Below are 19534 nucleotides of genomic sequence, written 5' to 3'. Positions count from 1 at the left end.
CATGGGCCTGAAAGCTCGGACTAGTAGGGTTTTGAGGGGGATTCTGCAGGGGCAGGTGTGGACTGGCCTCGCCGTTGACCCCGACCGCCGCCACGGCGGTTTCCACGTGCACCCCCGCGCTGGATGGTAGTCTGCGGCCCGTGGCTGGCAGGATGTGTGGGGGCACCCCTTACTTGGTCACGAAAGGGGCGAAAGGCAGCCGTTTGCTGGCGCAGGGCAGAGAGACCCAAGTACTTGGCCGTAGCCCTGGAGTCCTTAAGCGCTCAAGTGCATAGTCTGCCTTGTCGCCAAAGAGGTTACGGCCATCAAACGGCATGTCCATAAGGGTATTTTGGACATCAGCCGAAATGTTGGCGGACCTCAACCAGGCGTGGCTACCAATCGCCACCGTCGTTGCCATCGCTCTGCCCAGTGAGTCCGTGGTATCCAGCCCACACCGGATGGAATACCGTGCTGCATCTCGATCCTCCGCAAGAGCTTAGTCCGGGCCTCCTCCGGACATTGTGGCAGCACGTCCGCGACCGTGTCCCCACAGAGAGTGTGTGTAACGGCCCAAGAGGCATGCAGTGTTGACTGACCGCAACCCCAAACTCAGGGAGGAGAATACCTTCTTCCCGTATTGCTAATACCTCTTGGATTCCTGATCGGGGGGAGCCGACGGGAATGCGGTCTGGGAGTTAGAGGCCTGGATGACTAGGCTCTCGGGGTGGGGTGGGTGGACAGGAAGCAAGGGTCGCCCGGAGCCGGGCAGTGGCGCCTGGCCATGTTCCTATCTACAGGCAGACCTGTAGCGGGCTTGGACGAAGTGCCCAGAAGAAAATATGTCAAGGCCTCATTAAAAGGCAGCAGAGGCTCGGCCGAGCTTGTCTGCGGTTTAAGGACCTCGGTGAGGAGGTTAGTCCTCACGGCCTTGACGGGGAGCTCAAGGCCCAAGGCCTTGGCAGCCCGCGTCAGCACCACACTATAGGCAGCCCCTTCTTCTGTAGCCACGGTAGGAGGGGAGACAAAACCAATGTCGGGCGAAGTGTCCAGACCACTGGCCTCTCCAAGCTCACCTGTCCAGTCCTGAAAAGACTGACACTCACGTGTCCGAGGGTCCTCGGACCCCTCCCAATCCCCCTCGTCACCCATCGCCTGGTACTCAGGTTCAAAGGATGGGGCTGGGTCGTAGAAGTAAAAGTCTCCCATCGGCCTCGAGAGCGGCGCCGCTATGGTGCCGGACCCGAATCGAGGGTAGGACTGGGGACGGCGCCGGGGCCGACACCCTGGGGGCCGGCGCCGGCGAGGTCGACCGGCGGCGACCCGGATCCGGCAGGGCCCTGCGGCGTCGGGACCGAAGTCCCCGACGGCGTCGGGCTGAAGCACCCAACGGCACCGGGGCCGAAGCACCCGGCCTGCTGGGGGACCCAGTCGGGGCTGCTTGGCCCGAAGGCGCCGGGGAACCCAACGGAGGAGCGAGCGACCTCATGCCCATGAGGAAGGACTCAATCTCCTCCGGCGTCGCATGCTGCCCAGAGACCGGCGGGTATGGAGTACGCCGCGATGTCTGCCGCTCCGGCGGAGCCGCGGGGGCGGTGTCGCCCGAACCCCCGGCCGCGAGCGACGGGGGGGGGGGGGGAGAGTCCGAAGAGCAATGTCGCCTCTTCGACATCTTGTGCCTCTTAACTGAGGACTTCGAGTCCGAAGACTGATGACGACTCCCGGAACTGTGGTGACGGTCCCTCGACCTCCTTCTGGACCTGGACCTGGAGCGGCGCGGGGCTGACTGCCGGAGCTCGAGTCGCTTGCGGGACGTCAGGGCCCGGCAGTCAGCGCAGGACTTGTCGTCGGGGTCGGGGTCCAAACAGTGAAGGCACCGGCGATGGGGGTCGGTAACCGACATCAGTCGGCTGAAATCGACGCAGAGTTTGAACCCGGGCATCCCTACCGGCACCGTCGAGCCGAGAGACTTTGAAGGATGATCAAAAAGGATCGAAAAAGTTAGTCAAAAATTGACTAGGGTACAACTTTTTCCGGATCGGCGCTTGCTGGCTCGGAAAAAAGAAGAACTGACGTCAGCGCGCGAGGGCGGCATCTAAGTACTACGGCGACGTCATCCCGGCGCCAACGACACCGACGACGGACGCGGAGCCGCAGACGACGCCTACCGACGCGCAAGGGTACTGCTACGCAAATGTTTCCGGATCCAGTCTGACGCCAGGGGATATTCTAAGGTAAGGAATCTAATACTAACCTGTTTCTTTCAGATACAATACGCGTGATGTGTGATCAAGGCTGTAATGCTGAAACGTGTTACAGCGGAATAAATCGCAGCGCAAAATCCAAACAAGTTGTTTGGTGTCTTACCTGGTGTGGGTTTCCGATTCGCACGAGTAATCGGAACTGGGATGGTACACATATACATCCTTATTCATAGGATGACGAATCAGAAATGCACTGAAATGCTCGTTCTGGCGCCTTTACCGCATGATGCTTATTTGAATAATCCCCAGTGGACCTCTCAAGTGAATCAAAATGTAAAGCATAATGGTACCTGTAGTTTATAGTCCTCGAGCACATATTCCTCCCCAGTGGGATCAGTGCATAGGATCCAGGACACCAGTCCACCCTACTTGTTGCAGTACTGTAAGAAGTTGGGTTAATGGTTGAGGTAGGTGGACGTCCCTCTCAGACAACAAATTTAATTCTCCTAACTCCACCATGTGTTCTAATTAGAGAGTGAAGGACTGGCCTATTTCACAATTGTTGTGTTTTTGTATCTGAATGTCAATATTTTTGTTTGTCTTATCAGTATTGTGAAATGTATATATGTAAATAATAAAAAAGGGCTGTCCTCCTGAGAAAGATGTTTATTATTGCTTCTAAAAAAGAAAAAAAAGAGTGTTAAATAAATCACTAAGGGCCAGATGTATCAAAGGGACCCATTCTGTGTCTATGGGAAAATGTGTTCATACATATGGCCCTAAGACCACTATAATTGCAAATGTGGTTCTATTGCTAAACGGTACAATTTAATTAAGGCACCAATATAATATACTGTAACTTTCTAAAAGTGGCATTCTCAAAAACTATAACAGCACAGCATATGATGTCTGGCAGAGGAGATGGACACTTATGGGAAACCACTGGAGCGAAGAAGAAAGGGCTTCAAATAAGACATTTACCGGTAAGTAATTGAAACATTACAAAGTGTTTTTAGTTCAGAACGTTAAAAGCACGGGCTTTATCAATTTTGGTTCCGGAACAGAAGTTATTATCTTGTTTTTACTCCATTCAATTAAAAAATAAAAGTATGCTAAATCGTTCATACACAATTATGGACACATTTTCACACACGTACATACTGCCTTTTTTGTTGCAGATTTAAATAGCGCAAACTCGACCCGAAGGCATTGGAGGGCTAATTTACATGAGCACCAGTTATTTTACACACCAGTTACTTTTCCCTGCTTTCATCCAAAATTGTTGACATTTATCAGGTTTTGTTTACTGCCTCCTAACGTGGCCACTAGTCATCACTTTATTGCAAGCCAATGCTGTTGACTTGCACCTCTATGTCTACTGCTGTATCCCTCACCAATTGGACAGACAATTTGCTTTTGATGGTTGAATACAAATTTAGATCTAGAACATATAATCACTATCTCAGAATACGCTATAGCATGTCTCTAAGTTCACACAAAACCGCATGAAGCCGCCTGAACACTATATTAACATTCCTAACAGTCAACCAAGAGGGGTCGTTCAGAAGCCAATTGTAAGCTACATGAAGTGGCCAACCAGGAAATAGCTTGCATCTGCTTTTAGCTTTGGCACTGACAGTTAGGCACAGCATACTATTTCCATCTTCAGTTCTGACGGAGTGCCTGCTATGCACAGCTTTTTCAAAGAACACTGCTCCCTTGCATTTTGATACAGATCCCAGTTCATATACAGAAATTGGTATAGGGAGTGTCCTGCGCTGCGGTTTACCTTCAGCTGCTTCCCCTACCCACAATTGTCCTCAATCATCACGGCTCACGGGGCACACTGAGGCCTGTAGTGGAAGCTGTAGAAGCGCTTATAGAAGGGTTGTGAGAGAGAGGGGGAGCAGGAGGTGAGCCCGCGAGTGGTGCGCGTGCGCTTGGGATAGCATTCTTCACTTTTCAAGCACTTCACTTGTGCTTGTGGTGTACTGCTGCTCGCCCCCGCGAGGTGGATACCGCCACAAGCACGAGTGCAGTGCTTGAAAAGTGAAGACCGATGGCTAAAGGCCCTCCTAGTGCAGCGCACGCGCGCTGCCTAGGCGATACCTAAAAAGGAAGGTTTAGGCCTGGCAAAAGGTTTCTTTTGCCAGGTCTGATTGGCAGTTTAAAACTGCACAACAGGCTGCAATGGCAAGCCTGAGACATGTTCAAAGTGCTACTTTAGTAAGTGGCACAATTTGCGCCACTAGTAGCTATTACAAGTAAATTAAATGTGACATTCAGGTGAAGTTCAACTTTACCATGTTTTAGGAGGAGAGCACAGGCACTATAGCATTGGTTATCAGTGGTGAAGTGTACTAAAGTCAACACAAATTAATTCAGGAAACAGAAGGCTTGAATGCAACATGTTTGGGGGAAATCCTGCAGTGGGGGCCAAGTCCCACAAGTACCACACGGTGGTGGTGTTGGCTGTGAGAACCTATACCAGCCTGCCTCTAATAGGCAGTAGGGAGGACTTCAAGGCCAGACAAATGGCCCCAACTTTAACAGATTGCTAAAGAGTCAGGTTTCCCACCGGACGACCAGAATCCTCTGGATTTCCAGAGAGCAACGCTTAGACTAAGTCCCGAAAGTGTAAGTTAGAGCTTAATTGAATTGGACCAGCCGCTCAGAGAAAGCAGGCCGAGATTTCAGGACTTTCGGTAAGGATGTTTGTCTTAACTTCAGACAGTAGGTAGTTGAATTCTACAACTTGCTTTTCTTTTATAGTACACTGACACTAAAAAATAGGTTTAACAAAACACATAAACAAAGAAAATAAAATGCAAAAGTGGGACAGTGTTAACTTTTGCCTGGCAGGGTTCTCTGCTTACACTCTTTTTCCACATACTGGAAAGGATCCATTGATGCATGCTTGCATCAAGGCTGGGCCTGCAAGGGTGAGCATTTCATGTGTGCTGATAAATGTTCTAAGAGCCACATGTCATTGTGAAAACGTTATTTTACCATTACTAAAAGAAAGAAGAAATCCTGAGTTAAACATTTTTATTTGTTTAGGGAAGCTAAATATCTTGCAAATGAATTCAACATTGTAAATTATAGGAAACAATTTTCAGTTAGACATTTTTTCTGTGATACAAAAATTCAATAAGAAGGCTTAACCATCTTACATACATATCTTCTCTAAGCCAGCTCCCGTTTACATTTGATATATAAACAACCTGCTCTTGAGAGTAATGTCTCAATATAAGATGGTTGCCATTACTTATTTGGATCCTCCCCAGTACCACCGACCAGGTCTCAGTAACCATCAGAGGGGGTCAATACTGATGGCTTGGGGCAGGGTTACACAAGTCTGCAAACGCCCCAGTATCCAATGAGTTTTGGCCTCTATGATGGGATCTCATGTTCCCTTTAAATATAGACCCTGGACTGGGGGGCGTGGCCAAGATGGCGACCAAAGAGGACGTCTGTTTGAGAGGCTCCCCTTCCTGGACCCCCTCGGCGCCTCTTAAATGAGCACCCCAGCCCCCTAACTGAGCACCGCTCAGCCCGGCTGTGGTGAGACTCTTGGTGGCGGCTCCGGAGAGATCAGGTGCTGTTCGATGGCCGCTGGGGACTGCTGCCTCCTGCGTGGAGTACACCCGGACAGTGAGGAAATGGCGGCCGAGCCCGCTGAGTGATTGCCACTGGTCCTGCCTGACACGGCTCCGGGGGTGATCACGCCCCACAGAACTTACTCCCAGCACCGCCTGCAGGGCAGGCGCGAGCAAGAGAGCCGGTGGCCCCTGGTGCAGATGGGGACGAGTGGGGCGCCGGGCGGCGCAGAAATCGAGGCCCGGGATCAGAGCCTAGCACCGAACGCGGCGGTGAGGTGTACCGGAGCTCCACGTGGCAATCCAGCAGCACAGCCACAGTTGGAGCACCCGGCGAGCGGCGGAGGACAGCCCGCGGTGCACTGAGCGACCCGGAGGTGAGGATAAGAGTACCGGGCCGGAGGTGGCAGAAGGGGAACATTGGAGAGCACAATGCAAGCCCCCGGTGTGGGGCCTAGCACGGCCTTGCGTGGCCTAGCTCACATGTTGCACCTGCTTTGGGGAGGAGCGGCATAGCGAGGGGACGAGCAGGAGCCTCACCTCCTTCGGACTCTGAGACTTAAGAACCTGCTCGAGCCTGCAGCGACAGGGCCAGTGCTAACAAGTGGGTGCAGGGGGGTCGGAGCCCCGAGCGCTGCCTAGCACATGCAGAAGTTTGCCACACAGGAGAGTGTGAGTTGAGAAACACTGGTGGTCACGTGGATGTGGTCTCGGGGGCCCTAGAACCACGGGGTAGACTGGACAGTAGCCAGAGCAGAGCATAGCATCCTCCGCAGCACGCAACCCACTACCCCTCCTCCCCCACCGAAGTCTGGAGTTAACGCTGAACCAGATCCGGGGCTGCACGGAGGGCCTACCCCGGAGCGGATCTACTCTGCGGCCCGAGTTCCTGGTGCCTCGTGGGGCCACACTCTGCGGGGACCGCCTACTGTTACGGACCGACCTGCTTGGCGCTTGGGAGTGGGAGCAACATGGCGACCACCAATCGCAGGGGCGGTCGCACCATTACTGACATGCTAACCAAGGGCACCTCTAAAGGAGAGAACAGCCCGACGCCACCAGTGACTATTACAGGTCCCCCGGGGCTAGAAGATGGAGGGGCCCCCCATCACCAAAGCATTCTTGGAGTCCCTGTTCAATTCCCTGAGGGAGGACTTCCAAATCCTCAAACAGGATATGGCGGGGGAGCACTGGGAGTTGCGTCGCGACGTGGATGGACTGGGGGAGCGAGTGGAGGCGATGGAAGAAGCGTACCACATTAGGAGCGAGGAGGTGGAATTCCTGCGGCAAGAGGTCGTCCGTCCCCATGAGCAACAGACCGATCTACAGGCTCATGCTGAGGACCTCGAGAACCGCTCTCGGCGCAACAACATAAGGGTCCGAGGCGTGCCTTCCAAATCAGAGGGGGACAATTATTGCAGAGGTTGTTTCGAGAGATCTTAAGGGAGCCCGATGATTTTGAGATCCGCATAGACAGAGGACATAGGGTGGGGCTGGCGCCTGACATCTTGGCTTTCCTACCCGACTTTCCTCTGAAGGAGCGTATCCTGAAAAGCAAATCCTCAGATTCCAAGGACATTTAGTTGCGTTGTACCAGGACCTTTCTGCTATTACTCTACAAAAGAGGAATACTTTCAGGGTGGCCACAACCTTTTTACGAGACAATGGGATTCCTTACTCTTGGGGCCACACCCCTTTAGACTCATCTTTAAATGGAAGGGGTCCCTACACCAGCTTCGGTCCTTGCGTGAAACATGTGAGTTGCTGGGCGTGGACCTAGATGGGGATTCGCAGGCTGAAGGGATACCAACGCAGCTATCGCAGACGAAATCCTCCCAGTCCTCCCGGAGCGGATGGCAACGCGTGGGTCGTCAACGCTCGCCCAGAAGCAACCTTAAGCCGGACCTAACGACGATGGCGCAGGAACAAGCAGCGGCCATACAGGAAGTGACCAAGGATACATCAGCCGGCACCTGATGCGGCAAGCACTGGGGGCAGATTTGCGCAGCTAAAACATGAAACCGGGGGGGGTGGAGGGGTAGAGGGCGGGGGGCCACCGGGTCTCCACTGCCACACACTCCTTCACTCTCACTACTACAGGCCTGATCTATGTGTGACTGGTCTGGGACTATGGTTTGTACGTTTGGACTTCAAGTTGGGGTTGGTGAAGGGGAGGGGGCGGGGGGGACGATTGGGGTAGGGGGGATGCTAATTGACAGACTTGAAATATCTACCTGCATACGGGACTTCCGGGTAGGGATGGGGGAAGGGGGGGAGGGGCAAGGGAGGAGGGGGTTGGGAGGGGGATGGGTACACGGAGGGGGGGAGTTTGGGTTGTTCTTTGGGAGGGAATTGGTTTGTGGGGTGGGCACCCCTCTGTCCTTCCTTTTTTGTTCCGGGGTGGGGTATCCTGCGGTCCACCTTTTCTCTGGCTCCTCTTATATAATCCTTACAAGGCGTTTGAGGCAATACCACCGGGCGGATGACACACACGGCTCAAGATCCTTACACTTAATGTACGAGGATTAAACAACCCTATAAAACAACGTGCCCTTCTGACCCTCTTAGAGCACTCCACGGCAGATCTGTGCCTCCTCCAAGAGACCCATCTGCTGGCTAAGGACCAACACTGCCTTAAATCCCGGGCTTTCCCTACACAACTATTCTCGTCCTTCTCCAAGAAAGTAGCAGGGGTGGCAATACTGGTGTCTAGAACATTCCCGGGCAGGGTGCTCCACCGTGAGGCAGAAATAAAAGGGAGACTGCTGGTATACCGGTTCCTTGTGGCCAGCCAGGCGCTAATTGTGGGGTCCGTATACGCACCTAATGAGGGTCAGGAGGCATTCCTTCAGCAAGCGCTAGCGGCAGCTACAGCTCACACGGAACGACACCTACTACTGGGGGGTGACCTTAATCTGGTTTTTCATAACACTTCAGACAGTTCTTGTCAAAGGTCGGGACAGGTGGGGGCGCTTTCTAAGGCGGGACATGCAAACCTGCGAGACCTAGACCTCCTCGACCTTTGGAGACATCTGCACCCACGTAGCACGGCTTACACCTATTATTCAGGGGCGCACAAGACCTATGCCAGACTCGATTACTTTCTTTGTTTCTCCCCAATGGCGCAGCGGACGACGGACGTAGACATTCTCCCAGCCTCATTATCGGACCATTCCCCGGTAAAAGCCTCCTTCTCACTCCCACCTGCATCGCCTCCACGGCGACACTGGCGTCTCCAGGACTCCCTCTTACACGCACCATCGATAGTAGACCGGATTAAATCCGCCATCACCCACTTCTTAACTCACAATGACAATGCGGAGACCTCGCGAGCTATACAATGGGCGGCCCTTAAGGCTGTTCTACGGGGCGAATTCATCTCAATTGCCACAGCTAATAACAAGGAACGAGCGAAGAAACGAGCGTAGATTACACAGAGAGTGGCCGAACTGGAGCAAATGCACCAGCGTACAGGGGCGGCACGTGCTTGGCGCCAACTTTGTGTGGAAAGGAAAATGCTAGCAGCTTTGGATCAAGACAGGGCGGAATATGCGGCCCTTTGCCTTAGACAGGCCTACTACAACGGGGGGGACAGATGCGGTCGGCTGCTCGCGAACAAACTGCGGGAGCAGCGCCTAGGAGGAGGAGTTGAGACCATACGTACCGGCCAAGGTGACTTGGTCTCTGAAGACAGGGAAATAGCAGAGGCCTTTCGGGCATTCTACGAATCCCTCTATACAGGCGACTCTCTTGATCCGCAAGCAAGCCTGGGATATTTGCAGGGCGCGCAACTTCCCTCCTTGAACACAGCCCAGGCAACGTTCTTGGGCCATCAGTCTGGAGGAGGTGATATCCGCGATTTCACGACTGAAGCTTGGCAAGTCCCCTGGCCCCGATGGGTACTCGGCGGTCTTTTATAAGACATTCTCCCATCAGGTGGCTCCCCTGTTGCGGGATCTCTTTAACTCCTTTGCCCAACTGGGCGCAATTCCTGCAGAACTTTTGGAAGCCGCAATCACGGTTATACCAAAACCGGGTAAAGACGCAACCCGCTGTAGCTCATACCGACCGATTTCGCTTTTAAATGTTGACTTTAAATTATACACCAGGATTTTGGCAGGACAGTTAGCTCCCTATATGCCGCAACTGGTGGAACCAGACCAGGCCGGCTTTATACCCCAGCGCCAAACCAGTGACAACACTAGGCGGGTCCTCCACCTAATCGAGGCCGGGTCATGCATACGACGAGATTGCATGTTGCTAGCAATTGATGCCAAAAAGGCCTTCGATAGGGTTCACTGGCCCTATCCTGAACAGGTCTTACAGCGCTTCGGTCTATTGGAAGTCTTTTGTACCCGTGTCTTGAACTGCTACAGACAGCCCAACGCAGCGGTGCGCGTCAATGGACATACGTCCTCTCGCTTCCCGATCAGCAGGGGGACCAGGCAGGGGTGTCCCCTCTCCCCTATCCTCTTTGCTCTATATATGGAGCCTTTCGCACAAAGAATCCGGCAACATGCACTCATCACGGGAATCAAATTTGGAGGAGATACACACAAGATCAGCCTATACGCGGATGATATATTACTCTCCCTCACAGACCCGGTCCAATCGCTTAGAGCGTTATTTGTCGAAATGCACAGCTTCGCACGGGCCTCCGGGTTCAAAATCAACACCGAAAAGTGCATCGCGCTTAACATCGGCCGAGACAGTGGCCATGGTGCAAGAAGAACACCCACTGCAGTGGTCCAGCTCTACAGTCCCATACCTGGGGGTACTCTTGGGTCCCACCATCCCGGCCACCATAGAAGCGAACTACGCTAGACTGCGAGGTTCGGAGATGGAAACGTCACTCCCTCTCTTGGCTGGGCAGAATTGCGGCCACCAAAATGACCCTTCTGCCACAGATATTGTACATCTTCCAAACCCTTCCCCTGCGTCCCCCGTCTGGCTGGATCCAACAGACACAGTCGGAATTGGCGCGTTTCATTTGGCAGGGACGGCGCCCACGCTTCAAACAGGCCATCGCGGTTCTCCCACCCGAACAGGGGGGAGTGGGGATACCCGACTTACAACTCTACTTCTATGCGGCCCAGCTCTGATGCCTGGTAGAATGGCACCAGCTGGAATCACGCAAAAACTGGCTTTTCCAGGACCAGGCAGTGGCGGGAATACCCTTGCAGGGGATCCCCTCCCTACCCAAACACCACCGGCCGCCCAATCTTTACGCATCCTACATTACAGGCACCGTCATGGAGGTATGGGATCGGGTCTCCACCAAACACGAATTGACCTCCTTTCTTTCCCCCCTGACGCCCTTATTTGCTAACCCTGTCTTCACCCCAGGCCTTGTCCCGACGGCATTCAAGGCATGGCGGCAATCCCCTTGCAGGAACCTGGGGCATCTTTTTAACCTAGATGGCATCCTCTCATTTCACCAAATGAAGGAGGACTATGGCATCCCAGAGGGGGACAGGCTACCCTATCTGCAAGTCCGGCATTGGGCTCTTCACCCACAGATTAGACCAGGGGCGCAGCGTCACCTCACTGCATACGAGAAGTGGTTAGTCACACGCACATCTGACAAGAAACTGATCTAAGACCTATACCAGCACTTACTCGTCACAAACTTTCACACGTACAATGCAGGCAGATGTCGGTGGGAGTAGGAAATAGGGAGAGCTCTGACCCCCAAGGAATGGCGAGGCATTTACTACAGAGCGAGACACTCCGCGTATCATGCAGGCCTCACTGAGACCCTGACTAAAGTGGCCACCTACTGGTACCACACACCTGAACGCCTCCACCAATTTGACCCCCGCGTTAGTGACCGCTGTTGGAGAGAATGTGGGGAAGTAGGCACACTGGAACACTTACTTTGGAGCTGCAACCGAATTCAGGGCTACTGGTGTACATTATTGGACGAGATAGATGCACACTTAGACACCCAATTACTCTGGTTCCCGTCTTATATCCTACTGGTGCTGCCCAATGCCTTGATGTACCCCCTGAAGTCGCGGTGAGGTCGTCTCGTCGCGATAGCCCTGGGGGCAGCCATGCAAAACCTATTAGCACACTGGAGGACTCCGCAGGCCCCTCCACATTCAGGCTGGCAACACAGGTTATGGATGGTACTTGGCATGGAGAAACTATCCCTTGCGCTGGCAGGAAGAGGGGAGGAATTCCCGGAATTGTGGAGACCCTTCCTAACTCTGCTCACTGGGGAGTTTAGGGAACTGAGCTGCCCCAAATAACTTTGCCTCTTGCAGATACCCCAATTCCGGAAGTACGCAAAAAGCCCGGGCATGGGCGGAAAGCCATTCTCTGCTGATTGGACACGCTTTCTCTTTCCCCTGGTGGGTTTTTTTCCCCATTTCCCCCCCTTTTTTTATTGATTGGAGGACAGAGGGGATGGGTGGGGTTGGGTTCTGTTGATGCGTTGGGTGTTCTGTGGGACTCATATTGCTGATTGACTCCTAGTTATTACAGAGCTGGACTGTTACCATTGAGCTGGAGTCCACGATGCATTGTCTGACGACGAGATTGAGGTCCTGTGTTTTTTTTTGTTTACATGATTTTCAATAAAAAGATTTAAACCATAAATATAGACCCTGGCCAACTTGCATGCATTTTCATTTGTACTCTAAGCCTCCCATATGGCACGCTCCTGTATGTCCAACGCCGTACCTCTCAATCTCATCGGGTTGTTTCTGTACAGGACTGAAGCATTCTGTCCTGAGCATCAAGCAGCGGTGTTTTCAATGGATCACTTAGAGGGAGCTGCATGTCCCAGAGGAGGCCCAACCTCCCAAAGCAGCAGGTTGTGATTGCCATAATGTGGTTCTGCTTCAGCGACAGGCCGCAGGTCTGCAGTTTGGCTCTTGGGACACTTCTACTGCCATCTTGATGCCTTGCATCTCCTTTAATGTGCGGTGCGCCTACTGCCCTGGCAGCCACTTGAAGCCTCTGCTTCAAGGTCTTCTCCGCTGGTGCCCCTCTAGCTCCGACTTTTGATCATTGCTTGGAAAGCAAAGAACGCAGACTGGGGCACAACATTAGCTGTAAAAGGTGACAAGCAAACGGGAACCACAATTCTAGGCATCGGGCATTTATGCCTAGCAACACTTTGTGATTCAGAAAAGGGGGTGGTGATGAACAGAGTGTCTGAATTAAGCAGACCACTCTTACCCAGTCCAAAGATCAGGGCTTGATCCATCACCGTTATTTAGCTCACTGCCCCATCCCAGCTCAGAACCTGGCTATATGCAAATTAGTCTGTCCCTTGCCCAGTGCATCATGGGAACAGGGCAGACCAAACTACCAAGCCAATTCTTCACCAGAAAGCAACACTTTGTGGCGTGTCAAGTTCAAGTTCAAGTTCATGCATTTATAAAGCGCACTACTCACCCAGAGGGTCTCAAGGCGCTGGGGGGAGTGGTTTACTGTTTATCGAATAGCCATGTTTTCAGTTCTTTTCTGAAGGAGATGTGATTCTGAGTGAGGCGGAGGTGGGTGGGGAGTGAGTTCCAGGTCTTGGCAGCCAGGAAGGAGAAGGATCTGCCACCCATGGTGGTTTTTCGGATGCGCGGGACTGCGGCGAGGGCTTGATTGGATGATCTTAGTTGGCGGGTGGGATAGTAGAAGGACAGTCGGGTGTTGAGGCATTCGGGTCCTAGATTATAAAGGGCCTTGTGTGCGTGGGTAAGAAGGCGGAAAGTAATTCTTTTGTTGACGGGAAGCCAGTGGAGGTTTTTTAAGTGACCGGTGATGTGCTCTTGGCGCGGGATGTCTAAAATGAGTCTCGCTGATGCGTTTTGGATGCGCTGGAGCTTTTTCTGCAATTTTGTTGTAATTCCGGCGTATAGTGTGTTGCCATAGTCCAGTCGACTCGTGACCAGTGCATGGGTGACAGTCTTTCTTGTTTCGAGGGGGATCCAGCGGAAGATCTTTTTGAGAATGCGAAGGACGTTGAAGCAGGAGGACGATACGGCGTTGACTTGTCTGGACATTGAGAGGGAGGAGTCTAGAATGAAGCCAAGGTTACGTGCATGGTCTGTAGGTGTGGGCGCAGATCCCAAAGCGGAAGGCCACCAGGAGTCGTCCCAAGCTGAGGGGGAGGATCCTAGGATGAGCACCTCCGTTTTGTCTGAGTTGAGTTGTAAGCGGCTCTGTTTCATCCATTCGGCTACTTCTTTCATACCTTCGTGAAGGTTGTTTTTGGCGGTGTTGGGGTCTTTGGTGAGGGAAAGGATTAGCTGGGTGTCGTCGGCGTAGGAGATGATGTTGAGGTTGTGTTGACGCGCGATGGAGGCGAGGGGACTCATGTAGACGTTGAAGAGGGTGGGACTGAGTGAGGAGCCTTGAGGTACGCCGCAGATGACTTCGGTGGGCTCTGAGTAGAAAGGGGGGAGTCGGACTCTCTGGGTTCTCCCGGCTAGGAACGAGATGATCCAGTCCAAGGCTTTTCCTTGTATGCCGATGTTGTTGAGGCGTTGTATGAGGGTGTTGTGACAGACAGTGTCGAAGGCGGCGGAGAGGTCGAGTAGAATGAGGGCCACTGTTTCACCGTTGTCCAGGAGTGCTCGGATGTTGTCGGTCGCCGCAATGAGGGCGGTTTCGGTGCTGTGTTTGGCTCGAAAGCCGTTCTGTGAGGGATCCAGGGAGTTGTTGGATTCAAGGAAGGCTGCGAGTTGGCTGTTGACGGCTTTCTCGATGACTTTGGCCAGGAAAGGGAGGAGGGAAATGGGTCGGTAGTTTTTCAGATCTGAGGGGTCTGCTGTTGGTTTTTTCAGAAGGGCGCTGAGTTCGGCGTGTTTCCATATTTCTGGAAAGGTGGCGGAGTTGAAGGAGCAGTTGATGACATCGCGGAGTTGGGGAGCGATGATGGAGTCAGCTTTGTTGAAGATGTAGTGGGGACAGGGGTCAGAAGGTGAGCCAGAGTGGATTGAGTTCATGAGGCGAATGGTGTCTTCAATGGTGATTGGGTTCCAGGAGTTGAGGTAGTTAGTTGGAGGGGTGGGATCTGAAGGGGGTGGGATGAATTGGTCATTAGGAGTATTCTTGAAGCTGTTGTGGATGTTGGCAATTTTGTTGTAGAAGAAGGAGGATAGCGCATCGCAGAGGTCTTGGGAGTTAGTGATGTCGTTGGATGCTGCTGGAGGGTTGGTGAATTCTTTGACGATATTGAAGAGTTCCTTGCTGTTATGGGAATTGTTGTCGAGACGGTCCTTAAATGCTGATTTCTTGGCGGATCGAATCAGTTGGTGGTGTTTGCGGGTGGCTGTCTTGAGGGAGGCCATGTTGTCTGAGGTTGGTTCTTTTCTCCAATTCTTCTCCAGGGTGCGGCATGTCTTCTTGGAATTTTTGAGGTCATCATTGAACCAGGGAGCTTTTTTGCTGGATGATTACGACTGGTGTTTTTTCAGGGGTGCTAGTTCGTCCGCACTGTGGGTAATCCATTGCCTGAGGTTGGTGGCCGCTAGGTCTGGGTCCGTTGCTAGGGTGGGAGTGTTTTGGCTGAGTGATGTGAGGAGTTGGTCGGTGGTGATTTTGTTCCATTTTCTTCGGGGAATGGGTTGTGGACGGTTGTGGGTCAGGGTTGTTTTGTAGCTGAAGTGAATACAGCTGTGATCCGTCCAGTGGAGAGCTGTAGTGTGATCGAAGGAGATGTGCTTGCTGGAGGTGAAGATAGGGTCGAGCGTGTGTCCGGCTATGTGAGTGGGGGTGTCAACAAGTTGTTTGAGTCCGAGATTGGACAGGTTGTCCAGAAGGGTGGTGGTGTTGTTGTCGAGAATGTTGTCAAGGTGGTAGTTGAGGTCTCCTAGGAGAATGTAGTTCTCGGAGGCGAGGGCGTGCGGGCTGACGAAGTCAGTGATGTCGTCGCTGAATTGAGATCGGGTGCCTGGGGGCCTGTAAATGAGGGTTCCTCTAAGTGTGGTCCTGGGGTCGGTGTGGATCTGAAAGTGGAGGTGTTCGGCGGTAGCAAGATTGACGTCAGAGCTGGTTGTAATTTTGATGGTGTTTCTATGGACGATGGCGATGCCTCCTCCAGTTTGATCGGTGCGGTCTTTTCGAATGATCTTGTAAGTGTCCGGTATGGCTATGGCGATGTCGGGGGCAGAAGATGCATTCAGCGGCGTGTTGGGGGCTCTCTCTTCAAACTACCTACCTCAGGAGCCTTTGGGTGTTACCAGCGCCTGCAGCAGCCCTCCTTTCCTGCCCGGAGCTCCATAAAGACCAAACGTCATTTCCGCACCGCGGGACGCGTGCGGGCGTGCGCCGGGCTAAGCCCGGGCAAAGGGCGGGCCATCTGTGGCCGTCGGGGGCCGGAGGAGGCTGGGCTGGGCCACCCCCCTGACATTCGCTCCTTGAAGGTACTGTTGGTGAGCTTACGGACACAAAACTATGGGGAAAAGGAAAAACACTGAGGAAGGGTGTGAGGCTGTGGGTGTGTTGCCCAGGGTGGAGAAAAAGGCAAGGAAGACGAAAATGAAGAAACCAGTATCTCATGCAGGAGGGGACTGTGTTATGGATCGTATCGACAAACTGATTGACGAATGTGGAACATTGTTAACTACTAAGCACCCTGTATGTGGGAGGGACCCAGAGGGTGGTGGCAGTAATGTAGTTGTTGAGGGGGGTGGGCCCAAAGCAGGGTTCAGTGGTGGTCCCCGAAATGTTTTTTGGAAGGAAACAAGATGGTGGAGGCCTAAAACCTGGAAACCCTGAGGGAACTAAAAAACGTGTTGTCTCTGATATAACACAAGTTTTCCACTCTGCTGTTGAGACACCCCCTGTGCTTGACCCAACTATTCTTGTTTGTAAAAAGAGGTTTGAAATTTTTATCCTAGCAACACTCCCTAAGTCAACATTTTAGACATGTGACTAACCATAGGTTCCTGTATTTCAACAAGTGGAAATTTAGGTGAATTTTTCTGAAGAGTGAGTACAAACTAGATATGCTTACTTGCAGGGAAAATCACTTTATTGGAAAAACAGATCACATTGTGATAGAAACTGAAATCTAAATAGTGCTCCTTTTAAATGTGAACTGCATATATTCCAGGGCTCCTTCTGAGGGATTTAAAATCGACGAAGAACCTACACAACAGATATGCAAAATGTTTTTGATTTTAAGCTTAGTCGTTTTATTACAACATGATTACTACAAATTCCTGCAAAATTAGCTTTTGCAAAAAACAAGGACACTGCAAAGAGAGTGAGTTTAGAATCATCATATACATTAAGCACGTGTTATCAAATTAAGTATAAGGGAAAAACATAACCACATGATACTGCTTTGAAGATCTTTTTTATTAATGTGTAAGCATGTAGTTTGCCTTTATTAAGTTCTATTAAAAGGTTGGAACAACTTCCAAAAAGCGTTACCTATGAATTGCAGGTATTCTACTTCATGGTTACATAGGTCACATTGCACCAAGTTTTCATTCTAATACATTTGTGCAGCATGTCAAGAGTCTTGGCTCACACTATACTCTCCGTCCACATCCTCATCAAGCCAGTATTCCATTACTGCAAAGCTGTACATTGTATGTTCAAAGCTATGTCCCTTGTACACAAAGCAATCATGTGTTATGTACTTTGGTAAAGCCCAAGGACGAATCTGCTTCTTACCTCTGTGCCTAAATCCTTCATCCTTGCCAGTGCCAGCTCTCTTAAGTTTCCATGCTCCACTCCTGAGCTAACCAGGGGCATTGGGATATCCCTAGTATAGGAGAGATGAAAGCATGTTCACATAAAACATTTCAGTATTCAGTGTATGCTTTTTCTAATAAAAACCTATGATGCATTTGTGGAAGGAGTATATGTACAAAAATACAACCTCTTTAAAATGCCGTTTGCATTTATTAGTCTAAGATTAGTCACATGGCGGAGCAGCATTTAGCTGATATGTATTTGCGTAATGCAGTGCCTGTACCCCCAACTCCTTTCAAGATGGATGCTGTAATGAAAAGCAGTACTGCCCCAGCCAATGTCCTTGCAAATACAGCAGACACCTAGTACAGACTATCATACAACTTCATCTAACTTTCTGTCAGTGAATGTTCTTTTCAGAATCAATCAATCAGGGCATTTGTAGAGCGCACTACCTACCCGTAGGGTCTCAAGGCGCTTGGGGGGGGGGGGGGGAGGGGGGGTGCCGCTACTGCTCGAACAGCCAGGTCTTGAGCTTCTTCCTGAAGGAGAGGTGGTCTTGGGTCAGGCGCAGGTCAGCCGGGAGGGAGTTCCAGGTCTTGGCGGCCAGGTAGGAGAAGGACCTTCCTCCTGTGGTGGCTCTACGGATGCGTGGGACGGCGGCGAGGGCGTGGCTGGCAGATCGGAGGTGGCGTTTGGGAGCGTAGAAGTTGATGCGGTCGTTGAGGTAGCTCGGGCCTTGATCGTGGAGCGCTTTGTGAGCGTGGGTAAGGAGGCGGAAGGTGATTCTCTTGTTGACCGGGAGCCAGTGCAGGTCTCTTAGGTGTCCGGAGATGTGGCTGTGTCGTGGGACGTCGAGGATGAGTCTGGCTGAGGCGTTCTGGATGCGCTGGAGTTTCTTCTGGTTCTTGGCGGTGGTTCCGGCGTAGAGTGCGTTGCCGTAGTCCAGTCGGCTGGTGACGAGGGCCTGGGTGACGGTCTTCCTGGTCTCCGTGGGGATCCACCAGAAGATCTTCCGAAGCATGCGCAGGATGTTGAAGCACGCCGAGGAGACGGCGTTGACTTGCCTGGTCATGGAGAGGGAGGAGTCCAGGATGAAGCCCAGGTTGCGTGCATGGTCTGTCGGTTTGGGTGCGGTGCCCAGGGCGGGAGGCCACCAGGAGTCGTCCCAGGCGGAGGGTGAAGAGCCCAGGATGAGGACCTCCGTCTTGTCTGAGTTCAGTTTGAGGCGGCTGGTCGTCATCCACTCGGCTACCTCTTTCATCCCTTCGTGCAGGTTGGCTCTGGCGGCGGCGGGGTCGTTGGTCAGGGAGAGGATCAGCTGGGTGTCGTCGGCGTAGGAGATTATGTTGAGGTTGTGTTGGCGTGCGATGGCCGCGAGGGGGCTCATGTAGACGTTGAAGAGAGTAGGGCTCAGCGAGGATCCTTGAGGGACGCCGCAGATGACTTCGGTGGCCTCTGACTTGTACGGTGGTAGGCGGACTCTCTGTGTTCTTCCGTCGAGGAAGGAGACGATCCATTCCAGTGCCTTCTCCTGGATTCCGACGTTCCTGAGGCGCTGCACTAGGGTGCGGTGGCAGACCGTGTCGAAGGCCGCGGAGAGGTCTAGGAGGATGAGGGCCGCTGTTTCTCCGTTGTCCATCAGAGCTCGGATGTCGTCGGTGGTGGCGATGAGGGCGGTCTCGGTGCTGTGGTTGGCACGGAATCCGGACTGTGATGGGTCGAGGGATCCGTTCGTCTCGAGGAAGGCGGCCAGCTGTTTGTTGACGGTCTTCTCGATGACTTTGGCTGGGAACGGGAGTAGAGAGATGGGGCGGTGGGGTCTGCTGTAGGTTTCTTGAGTAGAGCGCTGAGTTCGGCGTGCTTCCAGCTCTCGGGGAAGGTGGCGGTGTCGAATGAGGTGTTGATGATGTCCCGCAGATGGGGTGCGATGACAGCGTCGGCTTTGTTGAAGACGTGGTGAGGGCAGGGGTCGGTCGGAGATCCGGAGTGGACGGAGTTCATCATGCGGACGGTGTCTTCGGTGTTGACCGGGGTCCAGGCGCGGAGGGTGGTGGTGGGTGGCGTTACTGCGGTCGTGGCGTGCGTCGGTTGGGT

General features: G+C 52.6%; 1 protein-coding gene across 1 annotated transcript in view; it reads right to left on the bottom strand.

Moving 5' to 3' along the window:
• ELP3 (elongator acetyltransferase complex subunit 3) overlaps nucleotides 1–19534 on the bottom strand; it is a 731849-nt gene that overhangs the window by 256270 nt on the left and 456045 nt on the right. Inside the window, exon 11 of the mRNA XM_078649905.1 lies at nucleotides 17417–17507. Within this exon, the coding sequence (XP_078506031.1) occupies nucleotides 17417–17507 (91 nt within the window). The remainder of the gene's footprint in view (nucleotides 1–17416; nucleotides 17508–19534) is intronic.

Source organism: Lissotriton helveticus, chromosome 6 (genome assembly GCF_964261635.1).
Source record: "Lissotriton helveticus chromosome 6, aLisHel1.1, whole genome shotgun sequence".
NCBI lineage: Eukaryota > Metazoa > Chordata > Amphibia > Caudata > Salamandridae > Lissotriton > Lissotriton helveticus.
The sequence above is the reverse complement of the archived record's forward strand: the minus strand, read 5'-3'. Positions and strand labels throughout refer to the sequence as shown.